Source organism: Amia ocellicauda, chromosome 11 (genome assembly GCF_036373705.1).
Source record: "Amia ocellicauda isolate fAmiCal2 chromosome 11, fAmiCal2.hap1, whole genome shotgun sequence".
NCBI classification, from domain to species: Eukaryota; Metazoa; Chordata; class Actinopteri; order Amiiformes; family Amiidae; genus Amia; species Amia ocellicauda.
In genome coordinates, this window is record NC_089860.1 from 36602921 (window position 1) to 36614068 (window position 11148).

General features: G+C 47.4%; 2 protein-coding genes across 4 annotated transcripts; one reads left to right on the plus strand and one right to left on the minus strand.

Annotated features, from left to right (window-relative positions):
* The first annotated feature begins 526 nt into the window (after positions 1 to 526).
* Positions 527 to 7239, plus strand: taf12 (TAF12 RNA polymerase II, TATA box binding protein (TBP)-associated factor). 3 transcript variants are annotated; one of them, XM_066717720.1, is made up of 7 exons: positions 535 to 674; positions 1769 to 1850; positions 3560 to 3826; positions 4251 to 4328; positions 4747 to 4861; positions 5005 to 5093; positions 5596 to 7239. In XM_066717720.1, exons 2-7 carry the CDS (start codon positions 1782 to 1784, stop codon positions 5629 to 5631), a joined length of 654 nt encoding a protein of 217 aa, XP_066573817.1. In that variant the 5' UTR covers positions 535 to 674; positions 1769 to 1781; the 3' UTR covers positions 5632 to 7239. The 3 variants fall into 3 exon arrangements, with proteins under 3 accessions (XP_066573818.1, XP_066573817.1, XP_066573819.1); XM_066717722.1 differs by lacking the exon at positions 1769 to 1850 and adding an exon at positions 2102 to 2184 and having other exon boundaries at positions 536 to 674; XM_066717721.1 differs by lacking the exon at positions 1769 to 1850 and having other exon boundaries at positions 527 to 674.
* A 704-nt stretch (positions 7240 to 7943) lies between these two features.
* rab42b (RAB42, member RAS oncogene family) lies at positions 7944 to 10893 on the minus strand. Its single transcript, XM_066717723.1, has 2 exons — positions 10418 to 10893; positions 7944 to 9008 (listed from the first exon to the last, which is right to left on the minus strand). The coding sequence occupies exons 1-2, from the start codon at positions 10630 to 10632 to the stop codon at positions 8576 to 8578; spliced, it is 648 nt and encodes a 215-aa protein (XP_066573820.1). The 5' UTR covers positions 10633 to 10893; the 3' UTR covers positions 7944 to 8575.
* Positions 10894 to 11148: the final 255 nt, after the last annotated feature.

Genomic DNA, 11148 nt, shown 5'->3' on the forward strand with positions numbered 1-11148 from the left:
ATACCATACTATTTTATTTAGAACATAATATTACACATATGTAATACACAAAGTACAAACAGTATGGGATAAATACACCATATATAAAAATACAATTGCATGTCATTTCATTCTATATAATGCATGTACAGTTGTCCGAGACATTTTCTTTCAAAGTGTTTTCCTCGCTGGAAATAACAGTTTAAGCTGCGTGGCCCAGTAAATACGGACATTATTCTGCAATAGTGGCAGCCCTTTCTTTTCTTGTGTCAATCAACACGCACCTACACGCTGTGCTTTGCAGCCCCTGCGCGGCCAGGTGACCCGTGACTCTGCAACCGAAGGGGCTGGACTGAATGGGCTCGTCTAGTCGGGTCTCCATCTTAATACAAGTCGTATGCAACTGAGAATGAAGTTAAATCCACTGTAACCGAAAGACTTTCATGCAGAGCTTCATCCTTTCCGAGCTCAAGCCTCTGTTTTGCTGTATCAGTGCGCAGCCGCAGCCCCTCCTCCAGCCCGACCCGCCAATCAGCGCCGCCTGCCCCGGAAGCACTTCGACACCGAGCGGAAGTGGCTGTGGAAAGAAACAAAGCTGATCCTGCAGCGGTCTTGGACGTCTTTTTGAGCCTCGAAAACCTTAACCTTACAGCAACAGAGGTGAAAGATGGGGAGATAAGGCTGGAAACTGAAAGGTAAGTTATGTCTGAACCGGCGCCGAGGCGTGGTGTGCGCCGGGAAACGCGCCCGGACTCGGGACGTTACTTTTAACGAGATGTGTCCGAAATAGCGGACCGTGTTGACCTGAACTTCCTAATGCGAAGCGGCGCACTTCCCTCCGGCTGGACACCGCGGCCACCGCGGCCGGTCGCCTCGCTTATGATGTGAACGGAGCAGTCTGGCTGTATGCATATCATGTGTTTCAATCCCAAGTTGTCGTGGGGTGTTTGAATTGAACTCAGATTGCGCCTCCAGACTCTTCATTAGACCCACTATAGCGGTTAACGCACGCAGCCCAGCCGGGTCCGAGTCGCGGAGTGTGGATACAAACCCGCCAGATCCGCCGGGGGCACGAAATACTGCGCCTTCTGCGGGGATAAGTGGAGTGACTCCGGTGTAACTTTGTCACCGGAGCCGGAGGAAACCCAGACCGTCTCTGACTCGGTTCTGCCCACGATCTGCATTTCCTTCTGATAATGTAATTTAATGGGATTATTTAGATTGGTTTGACATTGTGGAGCAGTTTTTTTTTATGCAAGACGATGCATGAAAAACATAAATAATTTAAACTATAACCACGTTTTCAATTTTTTTATTTTTTTATTTCAATAAACACTGCAATTTTAAACAATCTGGATTTGACTAATGGTTTATGTTATAACTGCACCATCTCCAGTTATAATAAACCTGATTTAGCACTGAAAACTGCAAATCCTTTACTTAAAAAAACAATATATACTCCACATACTATTAGGATTTTAATTTAAATGTCATCACTTTGGGAAATGAGAGATGGGGATCACAAAGAAGCACAAACCTTTCCCATCACCCATAGGCGTAGGATCGCCCCCCCAATGTTGAGAGTACAATTACGACATCCACGTCCCCCCAATTATGAAACAAAACATGTTCCCCTGCCCCCTCCTTCTATGATATCTTTTCCAAGACCATTTTTCCCCCGAGAAGTGTTGGTTTACAGTGTAATGAAACGCCACCTGGTGTGTGGCCGGTGGCTGTCCAGTGCCATGCCGGTGTGACAGTGCGGTGACGGTAACCTGTTTGTTTCCAGGGCACTCTGGGAAATGGCCTCTCCTATAACTGGGCCCGCAGCTGTAGCGGATGTTATTAGGGATCTAGACTCTCAGATAGCCGTAAGTACGGGACCTGTGTGAGCTGGCCTTGGCTGTGTGAGGTTGCTGTGATTGCTGCATCAGCTGACAGTATACATCTCACACATACATGACAACACACACCTTACCTGGTTCTGTCCATCTCAGTTTAGGTCTTTTATTTAAGTGTGAGTCTTCCTTCTGTTTTATCTTTGCATTTTTGCTCACGCAGACCTTGCCCTCAGACGGGTCTCTCCCCTTCAATGTGTTTCTTTCCCCATTTCTCAAAACAGAGAGCTGTTCTGTTCTTTACCCCCGACCAGATGAAGTTCACCGCAGTGTATATCTGATGTGGGTCTAATTCACTGCGTTTGAGGTGATGTGTTTTGGTGTCCACTATGCAGAATGAGTCAAATTAAATCAATACTTTATTTTTTGTGCGCTTTTGTTTATTTTCTATGTCGCTTGCCTGATCAGCTCCTGTCTGTAGATGTGCACAGATGTTTCAGATGCTCCAGATAGGATCAATGTTCTCCTGTCCACTTTGTTGCATCTGTTCTTTGTGAAGCAGCTGCTGAGATATAGCACCTCACACAGTGAACTGGATCTACCTGGTTTGTGTCAGTGATTAAATCAAATTTTAAAATGCCGTTTTAATCATTACCTCCCCCTTTGTTTTAAGTTTTATGTTATTTAAACAAATCTATTCATCAACACGTTGCATCAGCTGTGTAAGTCTCTTGTCCTTTTTCTTTTAAAAGGGTCACTTCCTGGTGAGTTTAAAAAGTTGTAAGTTCCGTGTTTAATGCATTCATCTTCACAATTGTCTTTTGCATAACTGGGAGTTTGGAGCTATAAGCTGCTCGGTGTCTGCAATATCTCAGTGCCTGCTTGGGCCCCCAGTTAAAACCACACTTCAGACACGTTCCTCCTGTTGCTCGTGAGGAAAACTTTGTCAAACGAAACCAAGTACAACTTGAGGAATCTCCCGTTGGCCATAGACCGATCGATGTGGACACCTATCACTTGGGATTTTGGGGGGTAATTGAGAATCTGTCGGTGTAACACTGAAGCCCATTAACCGTATATCTGACCTGCCAGCTCTTATTCTAGTCTGTCTTTGCAGCTCTGTGCAGTGACTGCTTGCTGGATATGAGAAAACAACATGTATTTTTCCTTTCTTGTGAAAAAGCTCTTGCTGCTGCTGTTGTTAGTGATGTTAACACATCTGTTTTTGCAATGGTGTGTTAGTTGAAGAGTTCCCATGACTAACCCCTTCCCTACTTTAACCCTGCCTTCTGAGACTTTACTAACTGATGACTTCATTAATATGAAGTATTTAATGACATGTTCTATAATAATATTTAGCATGTAATGAGATTAGTTTGACTAATTATTTGTTATTACAAAATTCTGTACAAATTTGTGTTACAGGAAATCTTGTGTTTCAACTAAATATGAGTTCAGTTAATCTGCTTGTACTGTAAAGATGCCGTTGGCTTTGAGGGTTGTCTGTCCACTGGACGACACTGCCTCTGTCCGAAACACTTTAACTGGCCGATAGACATCTGGTATTCTCACCCACCGCCCCATACTCTGATGCAGCCCCACAGATGAGCTGCTTCCTCGGTACAAATCGCTGATCTCCTGTCCTTCTCTCAGCATCGCCAGTGATCCAGGCCAGGGCTTTGCACTGTCCAGCGACCCCATTGTCCTTATTTACAGGTGTATTGATCTTTTGCGCTTCACAGCTTATCGGACCTGGTCCTTACAACCCCAAACAGCTTCAGGACCTCGAGAAGCTACATGATCTGAAGGCCAAAGCCCAGCAGATTATGACCCAGTACCAGCCACAGACTCTGACCAACCTCTCCAACTTCTCCACCGCTGTGAAAGCCGAGCCAGCCGCCACCCCCCCCCTCTCCACCAGCATGGCCAACAGCACTGCGGCGGCGGCGCCGGGCAAGGTCCCCGGCACCATGGTGCCCCTCAGCCGACCAAACCCAGAGGGCAGCCAGGTAATTACTTAACTTCATAGTTACTTCTCTGTTATAAACATATTTAAATATGTTTTATAGATGGGAATCTCCAGTGTGTTCTTTCAGTGTGTGAGGTTCTAGAATCCCGAGCTGTGTAACAAACAATAACCGGTCAGGTGGTCTCTGGTTTCTAGCCCTTTTAAAACCATGTTTGTTATGACGAGGGCAAAGGCCTCACCAAAGTGTACCTAGTCTGTATGTGTCTATTGGTAGAGTTTAGCTGTATTATGAGCTTCAGACATCCTTACTAAAGTTTGTAAAGTAAACCTGGCAAAACCTTTAAAGTTCGGCCGACCCTGCAGTGTTTCTGTCACTGTGGACTGAGGGCTTCTAGTTTGTGTATTTGGCAAAGCACCTCAGTCTGCTGTGAAAGATGCTGTACACCTGTGCCCTGTGTCTCCAGGTGCTCAGCAAGAAGAAGCTGCAGGACCTGGTGAGAGAAATCGACCCCAACGAGCAGCTGGACGAGGATGTAGAAGAGGTGGGTCTATCGGACGGGCTGTGTGAGGAGCCTGACTCCCCACAGAGCTGTACGTCTTCCCTGCATTATTGTATTCACATTTACTTGTTCCCTGCAGTTCCCAGATCTGTAAAAAAGATCATCCCCTGGCCTCCAGTGCTGCTGTTGTCCTTTTTTGGTTGCTTTTCTGTCTTGCGTGACATCTGCCAATTCTGTTTCTTTGTCCGGAGCTTCACTTGAAGTATAACGTATGAAGACGGACACCGTTTCTAAACCCCTGGCTTTGTACCGTTGGTCTTCACTTCCGTTGCATCATGTTCCGTGTGTAAAGAGGTTTAATGTCATGTGTTATAACAACTCCTGGTTCCCGTGTGAGAGGCATGGGGCTGAAAACGGCCCAGACCCCCATCCCACGGACTGACGCGTCGCCCTGTTTCAGATGCTGCTGCAGATTGCGGACGACTTCATCGAGAGCGTGGTGACCGCGGCCTGCCAGCTCGCCCGCCACCGCAAGTCCAACACCCTGGAGGTGAAGGATGTGCAGCTGCACCTCGGTGAGTCGACACGCCTGGCTCGAGCCTTATATCAGACTCCAGTCCTGAAGGGCCGCGTCACGTGGTCAGATTGATTTGAGACCGACAATCCACGTACCCCAAACCTCATCCATAGCAGTAATGTCTGTGCCTCCCCCTCATAGAGCGCCAGTGGAACATGTGGATCCCCGGCTTCGGATCGGACGAAATCCGGCCTTACAAGAAGGCTTGTACCACAGAGGCCCACAAACAGGTCAGTCCCCTCTCTCAAAGTGCCTGTCTGGTCCGGTCCGTCTCCTGTTTCTCCGAGCGCTTGCCTCCGGGCTGCAGTAAGGGACTCGGCTCTGGTTATTTCCTGACCCGCTGCTGTAGTGACAGTGCCTCTCTGGCCCCCGACTTGCACTCCTAAAATAGCTCCATCTCCTCCTCACTTCCTGAGTGGAGTGACAGTGCAGTTCCCTGGACTCTTATCAATATTAATACTGAGAGCCAGAGAGGATCCCTTAGTGCTGCTGTCAGTAGTCCATCACCAGCACCCAGATGATCTCTCTTATTCCAGCGATTTGAGATCGTTCGATCTCAGCACTTAAATATCTGTCGACTCCCTCCAGCTGCTTCGATTGAATTTTAATCCACAATTTGGCATAGGTTCATTTAGGTTGTGTGTGTGTGTGTCTCTCTCTCTCTCTCTCTCTCTCTCTCTCTCTCTCTCAATGGCCTTTGTCTAATTCTCATTCCTCTGCCTCTTCACCCAGAGAATGGCACTGATCCGCAAAACAACCAAAAAATAGCAAGACCTGCAGCGGCCGGACGAAGAAGAACTTTCAGAACTTTTTTTGTTTTTGATTTGCTTTTCCTTTTTCTAGAGGGAGGGGTTTGGTTGACAGCGCGGGGGGGTGGGGGGGTGGCTGTGGGGAGGGGGTAACATTCTGACCACCGTTTGTACACCGAATACGAGTCAACTTCAGGGTCCTGGAATGCCTTCTCACAGGCCGGGCGCTTCGATGCCTCTGTGTCTCTTTGCGAGTCGTGGTGTGTCTTAGATTGTCGTTAGCATCACATGCTTGCCGAGAGCTGCGTAGGACTCCCAGTCACTGCATTAATTCCCTTACAGTCCTGTAGTAAACTTGGTATTGCTGTGGATGCCTGATCTCGTAGCGCTCGCTTTGTTCCTGGTTCTTGGCTGCAGCTACAGTGTAGCAGCCGGATAGGTGAGACGTGCTCAACACGAGTCGAGGGGTGAGAGTCGCCACAGATATCACATCAGAGGCACTGGAGTCTCAAAATCAGTGCCAGGGGCTGAAACAGTGGTTCCTGTCTTAACCCCTGCCACACACGGTTGACAGTGTGACGTACTCTGATAGTCATTGTGTTGTTGGCTGAGCTCTACCTCTGATAAGGAATTAATAAATTAATAAATACTAAAGGAATACAGAATGATCCCTTATTTCCCTTTTGGGAGAAACCTTAAGACCAGGTGTTTCCACAGAGATCCTTTAGCTCTTGACCACATCCTGCTTCAGGCCGGCATTAATCAAAACCTCAGACTGGCTCCAAATTGCACATGACAACCCCCCCGTAATTTTTTTTTAAGAAACCTGGAAAATCACCATGAAGTGCCGCGGTTGCAGTTTACACTTGTTCCAACATAGCGATTGAATTCATCCTGGTCTCAGGTGGAAGGTTACATAGAGGTCCATAACCCTTGTATAAACCTCTGGTAAAATGGTCTATTTTAACTTCACTTGTACCATTACCACCACAGATAGTGTAAGAGTCTGGTTATTAGAGAGAATTGTATTGGACTCCAGAGTGGGGTGGGACAACTGTTAGGACATGACTGGAGCTCTGGCCGTCATGTTTAGTGTGTATGAAGTACTTTAGCCCGACCATCACATGATTCACTTGTACAGATCCGTTTGCAGTTCCCTTTAAATCTCTGTCAAACGTTGCGTCCTCCAGGAGCGCCTGACACCGAAGCTACAGACACGTGTAGGCCCGTCATCCGTTCCGAGAGCCTGAAGTTGACGTATTCGCTACAGAGACTTTCCAGGGGAGGGCTGGGCTGGGGGGGCGGGAGTTTATAATCTCCAGTGTTCTTGGAAGGATCTTTAACCATACAGCTTTGATGAGAATAATTAGATAATTAAGACGATTAGAAAAATAAGGGAAAAAAAAAAAAAAGTGTGATTTACATGGTGTTATTTTGCAGGTGTGCGATGGAGTGGGTTTGAACCTGTGGGGCGGGAGTTCCTTCGAGGGGATTGTTGTAACCTTTCTGACTTTGTATGGCAGTGTTTAAGTAACTCCTGTGTTTTTCTTTTTGGTTTTGTTCTTTGGTTTGTTTTTTTCGTTTTTTGTTTGGATTTTTCCATGAATAAAATAAGATTCGTATTTCATGGAACTGTAAGTGATCGCGTTTCTTACTAAAACATTTCACGCCGAACTACTCTCTGATTGAGAACCACATACAGAACTAGGGGCCCGTTTGGTTTATAAGCCCTGCTCTTTGTAGGAAGGATACTCGCCCAATATTGATTTCCCCCCCAGTCACTCATTTTACCCCCCGTACTTCCAGGTGTCAGGAGCAGAGAAGGAGTTTTTATATTATTTGGCTTTTTCTGACGTGTGTGTTGTGAGACATAATTTGAAAAGCACCGAAGCTCAAATGTTAAGGGTTAATTTGCCTGTAGCGCTCACGCACACAAATATTTAGGCTATTTGTGTAGGTTTGTAACAGGTGTAGCCTTCTTGAGTTCACATTTGAATGCAATGCAAATATCCATGCAGGGGTTTAGACCTATTTCAGCAACAGAATAAAAGACAATGCGGTAGTGTTGGGTTTTGTTTTTAGTTCTGTTTTGTGTAATCCAGTCCACGCCGCAGTCCACTATACAAACAGGTGAAAAGTGATACAAAAATGTACAGTGTTTGTAAATATATTTTAGAAGTTATCTAAATTATTTGATCACTCTAGTTTGTTGGCGTTGTATATGTTGAAGTCTAGGTGGAGAGTAACGGTGTTGAGAGGCCAAAACGGAACTGTCACACACACTGCACATTTGCATGCACAGCGGGGGAATGAGACACGCAAACAGACCGGTTTAAGTCACCAGAGACATCCCTTTATATTGCATAGTGCTGGAAATCTGACAGACAAGGCACGATTATTTTTACAGTTGCATATCATCCGACTGCAAACAGGTGCGTTCCAATTGATTGTGTAGGAGGTCAAAGCTGCCAGTGCTTCCAAACTAGGCACTTCAAAATATATATATTAAAAAGTCTTTAGGGTCCAACTGCCTTGGGGTCAAAAACAAAAGCTTGTTGCTCTTTGCTGTGTCGTTAACTTCACAAGCTCTGACTAACCACTGAGCTTGTTTTTAAAGTTTAAAGAGAAGACCCGATTCCCAGGGCACCACAGCAGACCAGGAGAATGGCAGTAAAAGTACCTGTTTTTCAGTGTCTGCATTCGTTTACTTCCCATCTTCATACAAATGTGAATTCGTTAGTCTTTTCATGTGAACCAAGTATCGCGTAGAGCTTGCAGGCCTGAGAGTGATCGAACAGGGGCTTCTGGGAATAAACAAGGCCCTAAAGACACTTGGGATTTTCCTTGATTGTAAACAGACACAGTTGGCAGATCAACGAGAGCAGTGGCCAGCAAAGACGTGAGGGGGACACGGGGAGAGAGACATGGGGAGGGGGACCTCTGAGCAGGAAACCAGTCGGGCGTCAGCAGGCACAGGTCTTGCCCTCCTCGGCGCTCTTCTCCCTCGGGGGGCTGAGCTCCAGGGCGCGGGCGGCCGAGCACTTGATGCCATCCCAGCCCTGGCGGATCTGCACCTCCCCGCTGCGCAGCGCCGCGTAAACCCTGCGCGTCAGCCGCTCGAACGCCTCGGCCACGTTGGCGCCGGACTTGGCCGACGTCTCGATGTAGGGAACTCCCAGTTGGCCGGCCAGCTTCTCGGCCTCCTCGCTGCCCACGGTGCGCTCCTCCGCCCGGTCGCTCTTGTGGCCCACCAGCACGAACAGCACCTGCTGGGGCTTCACGCGCTCCTGCACCTCGTCGTGCCAGTCCCGCACGTGCTCGAAGGACGCCCGGTTGGTCACGTCGAACACCAGCAGGCCGCCCACAGAGTTGCGGTAGTAGGAGCGCGTCACTGACCTGTGGGCAGAAAGCCAGAGGTTGAGTCAGTGGTGCACACCTCTCCCGTTGCCAGCACCAAACCCAAGAGCCACCACAACACCTCTCGAGCTGAGACATGTTTGCACGGAACAGGTAGGACCTCTTTGCGCTGGAAGCGAGTCATGTTCACACAGAGCAAAACAAACAGGATGCAGGGAAACAGTATAAAAAGCAGAATCAAGAATCAAAAATAAATACAAATATTTATAAGTCACCCATAACCAGAAGAACTGAAAGTGCGGCCGTGCGAAGCCCCACAGCGAGCTGCTCACACTGGCTCTTTGATCCGCACAAGCAGAAGGATAAGCCCGGAGTTCCCCACATGCTTATCTGGCTGTTTTCCCACTGCTCCCTCACAATGGGAAGGTGTTTCTCTGTCAGTCTCGGCTGCCTGGCCGTTTGACGGGTTTTCAGGGTGGTTTTATTAAAGCGTCAGTGGTGTGGAGGGGAGAGCTGCGTTGTTAGTCATCTTTTTCCTGAGCAAAACAGCTCTCACCTTTTTATTCCCCACAACAAGCCTTGCACCAATAAAGCAGACACTTCAAGGCTGTGTCTACACTGGCTCTGCCAACTTTGATTTGTTCCAGGCGCATCCACAGCCCTGGTCACTTGAGTCTCGCACCACAGACAGTCCTACCAGCCCCACTCTGTGCAGCAGTTTCAGGTGGTTCTTATTTGACCTCTTTCCCATTTCTCCTGAGTGCACATGTTCAGTGTCTGCACAGCTCGATGTGCAGGCTTGTCAAACTGTCATGATGTCACTCTAAGACACACACAGTACAAGTACAGGAAGTGGCTCCTGCAAAACGTCTCTGAACTTGAAGGTGTGTCGAGTTCTGTTGTTATTGCTAATACTAACTAGTGCTAAAAGGTCAAATTCCTGATATGATGAACTTTCTCTTGGGAATTATGATGATTAGGGTGCTGTTGATTATACTACAGGACAATAAAACAATAACTGTCATCTTGCTCTTGTCTTGATTGAAAAAAAATGTCTTACATACAAAATGTTTTGCACACAAAGATACAAAGCATGGTCTGTATTGGAGATTCAGACATGATCCTCGTCGGCCTATCAAACCGTGTGAAGTGTTTCAACTCCCGAATATTCCTGAAAGCCTTTATATGGGGGATCAAAGTTCCATACATATTTGCTTTCATAATCAATATAGCGTATATATTGTATATATGTATATATTATATATGGTGTTTTATCTATATCTTAGTCTGGATATATTGGCCAAATGCCAGTGCTCTGCTAGTCTGAGACCATCACCAGTGTATAAGTCACATTATAGACATTAAAAATGCATCTGCTGCAGACCCAGACTGTCTCTGTCTGTCAGAAAGCTCTGCAACTGGCACCCAGCACCTCGGACTGTGCCTACCTGAACCTCTCCTGCCCGGCGGTGTCCCAGAACTGCAGCTTGATCCGCACCCCCGGCTCCACCTCGAAAAACTGCACGTAGAAATCCACCCCCACCGTCTGGTTAATGAATTCGATGAAGACATCCTCGGTGTATCTCTTCAGCAGCGATGACTTGCCCACCGTGGAGTCTCCCAGCATGATGATCCGAAACTGGTACTGCCACAGGGACTCCATGGCTTCTCCGGGGACCCGAGGAGCTGAGGAGCTGTCCCCCTCTCGCCAAACAAGAATGCCAGGAATTCCACGGAGCTTCTGCAAACCACGCCCTTACGTGACTGAATACCTGTGTGTGTGTGTCTGAGAGAGAAGGGAAACTGAACGTTAGTTTTTCCTGCTGTGATCCTCACTGTTGTATGAGTAAGACAGAGAGAGAGAGAGAGAGACGGAGGGGGTAGAAGGTTGTTTCCAAAGTTGTTTGTGATGTGTTTGTATGTCTGTACTTGTTGATTCTTGCTCAGGGAGAGATAAAGACAGAGGGAGGAGGGAATGCTCCATACCATGTCCAGATAGGCTGCATGCTTCCTGTTTAAAGCAGGTCACGTTTTGTTTACAGGGAAAGAATTCAGACGGGAGAGGAGGCGGCCGGTAGAGACAATTACTCAGAAACCATGTGGTCAGCTGACAACAGGGTGGTATAAAAAACCCAGGACAGCACGGCATTATTGCCAGAGCAATGTACACTACTGCTGG

Coding starts and splice junctions, on each gene's coding strand:
- taf12 (XM_066717720.1), top strand. CDS start 1,782: ATGGCCTCTCCTATAACTGGGCCCGCAGCTGTAGCGGATGTTATTAGG. Junction 1,851..3,559: donor ATCTAGACTCTCAGATAGCC/GTAAGTACGGGA, acceptor TGCGCTTCACAG/CTTATCGGACCTGGTCCTTA. Junction 3,827..4,250: donor CAAACCCAGAGGGCAGCCAG/GTAATTACTTAA, acceptor CTGTGTCTCCAG/GTGCTCAGCAAGAAGAAGCT.
- rab42b (XM_066717723.1), bottom strand. CDS start 10,632: ATGGAGTCCCTGTGGCAGTACCAGTTTCGGATCATCATGCTGGGAGAC. Junction 9,009..10,417: donor GCCGGGCAGGAGAGGTTCAG/GTAGGCACAGTC, acceptor TTCTGCCCACAG/GTCAGTGACGCGCTCCTACT.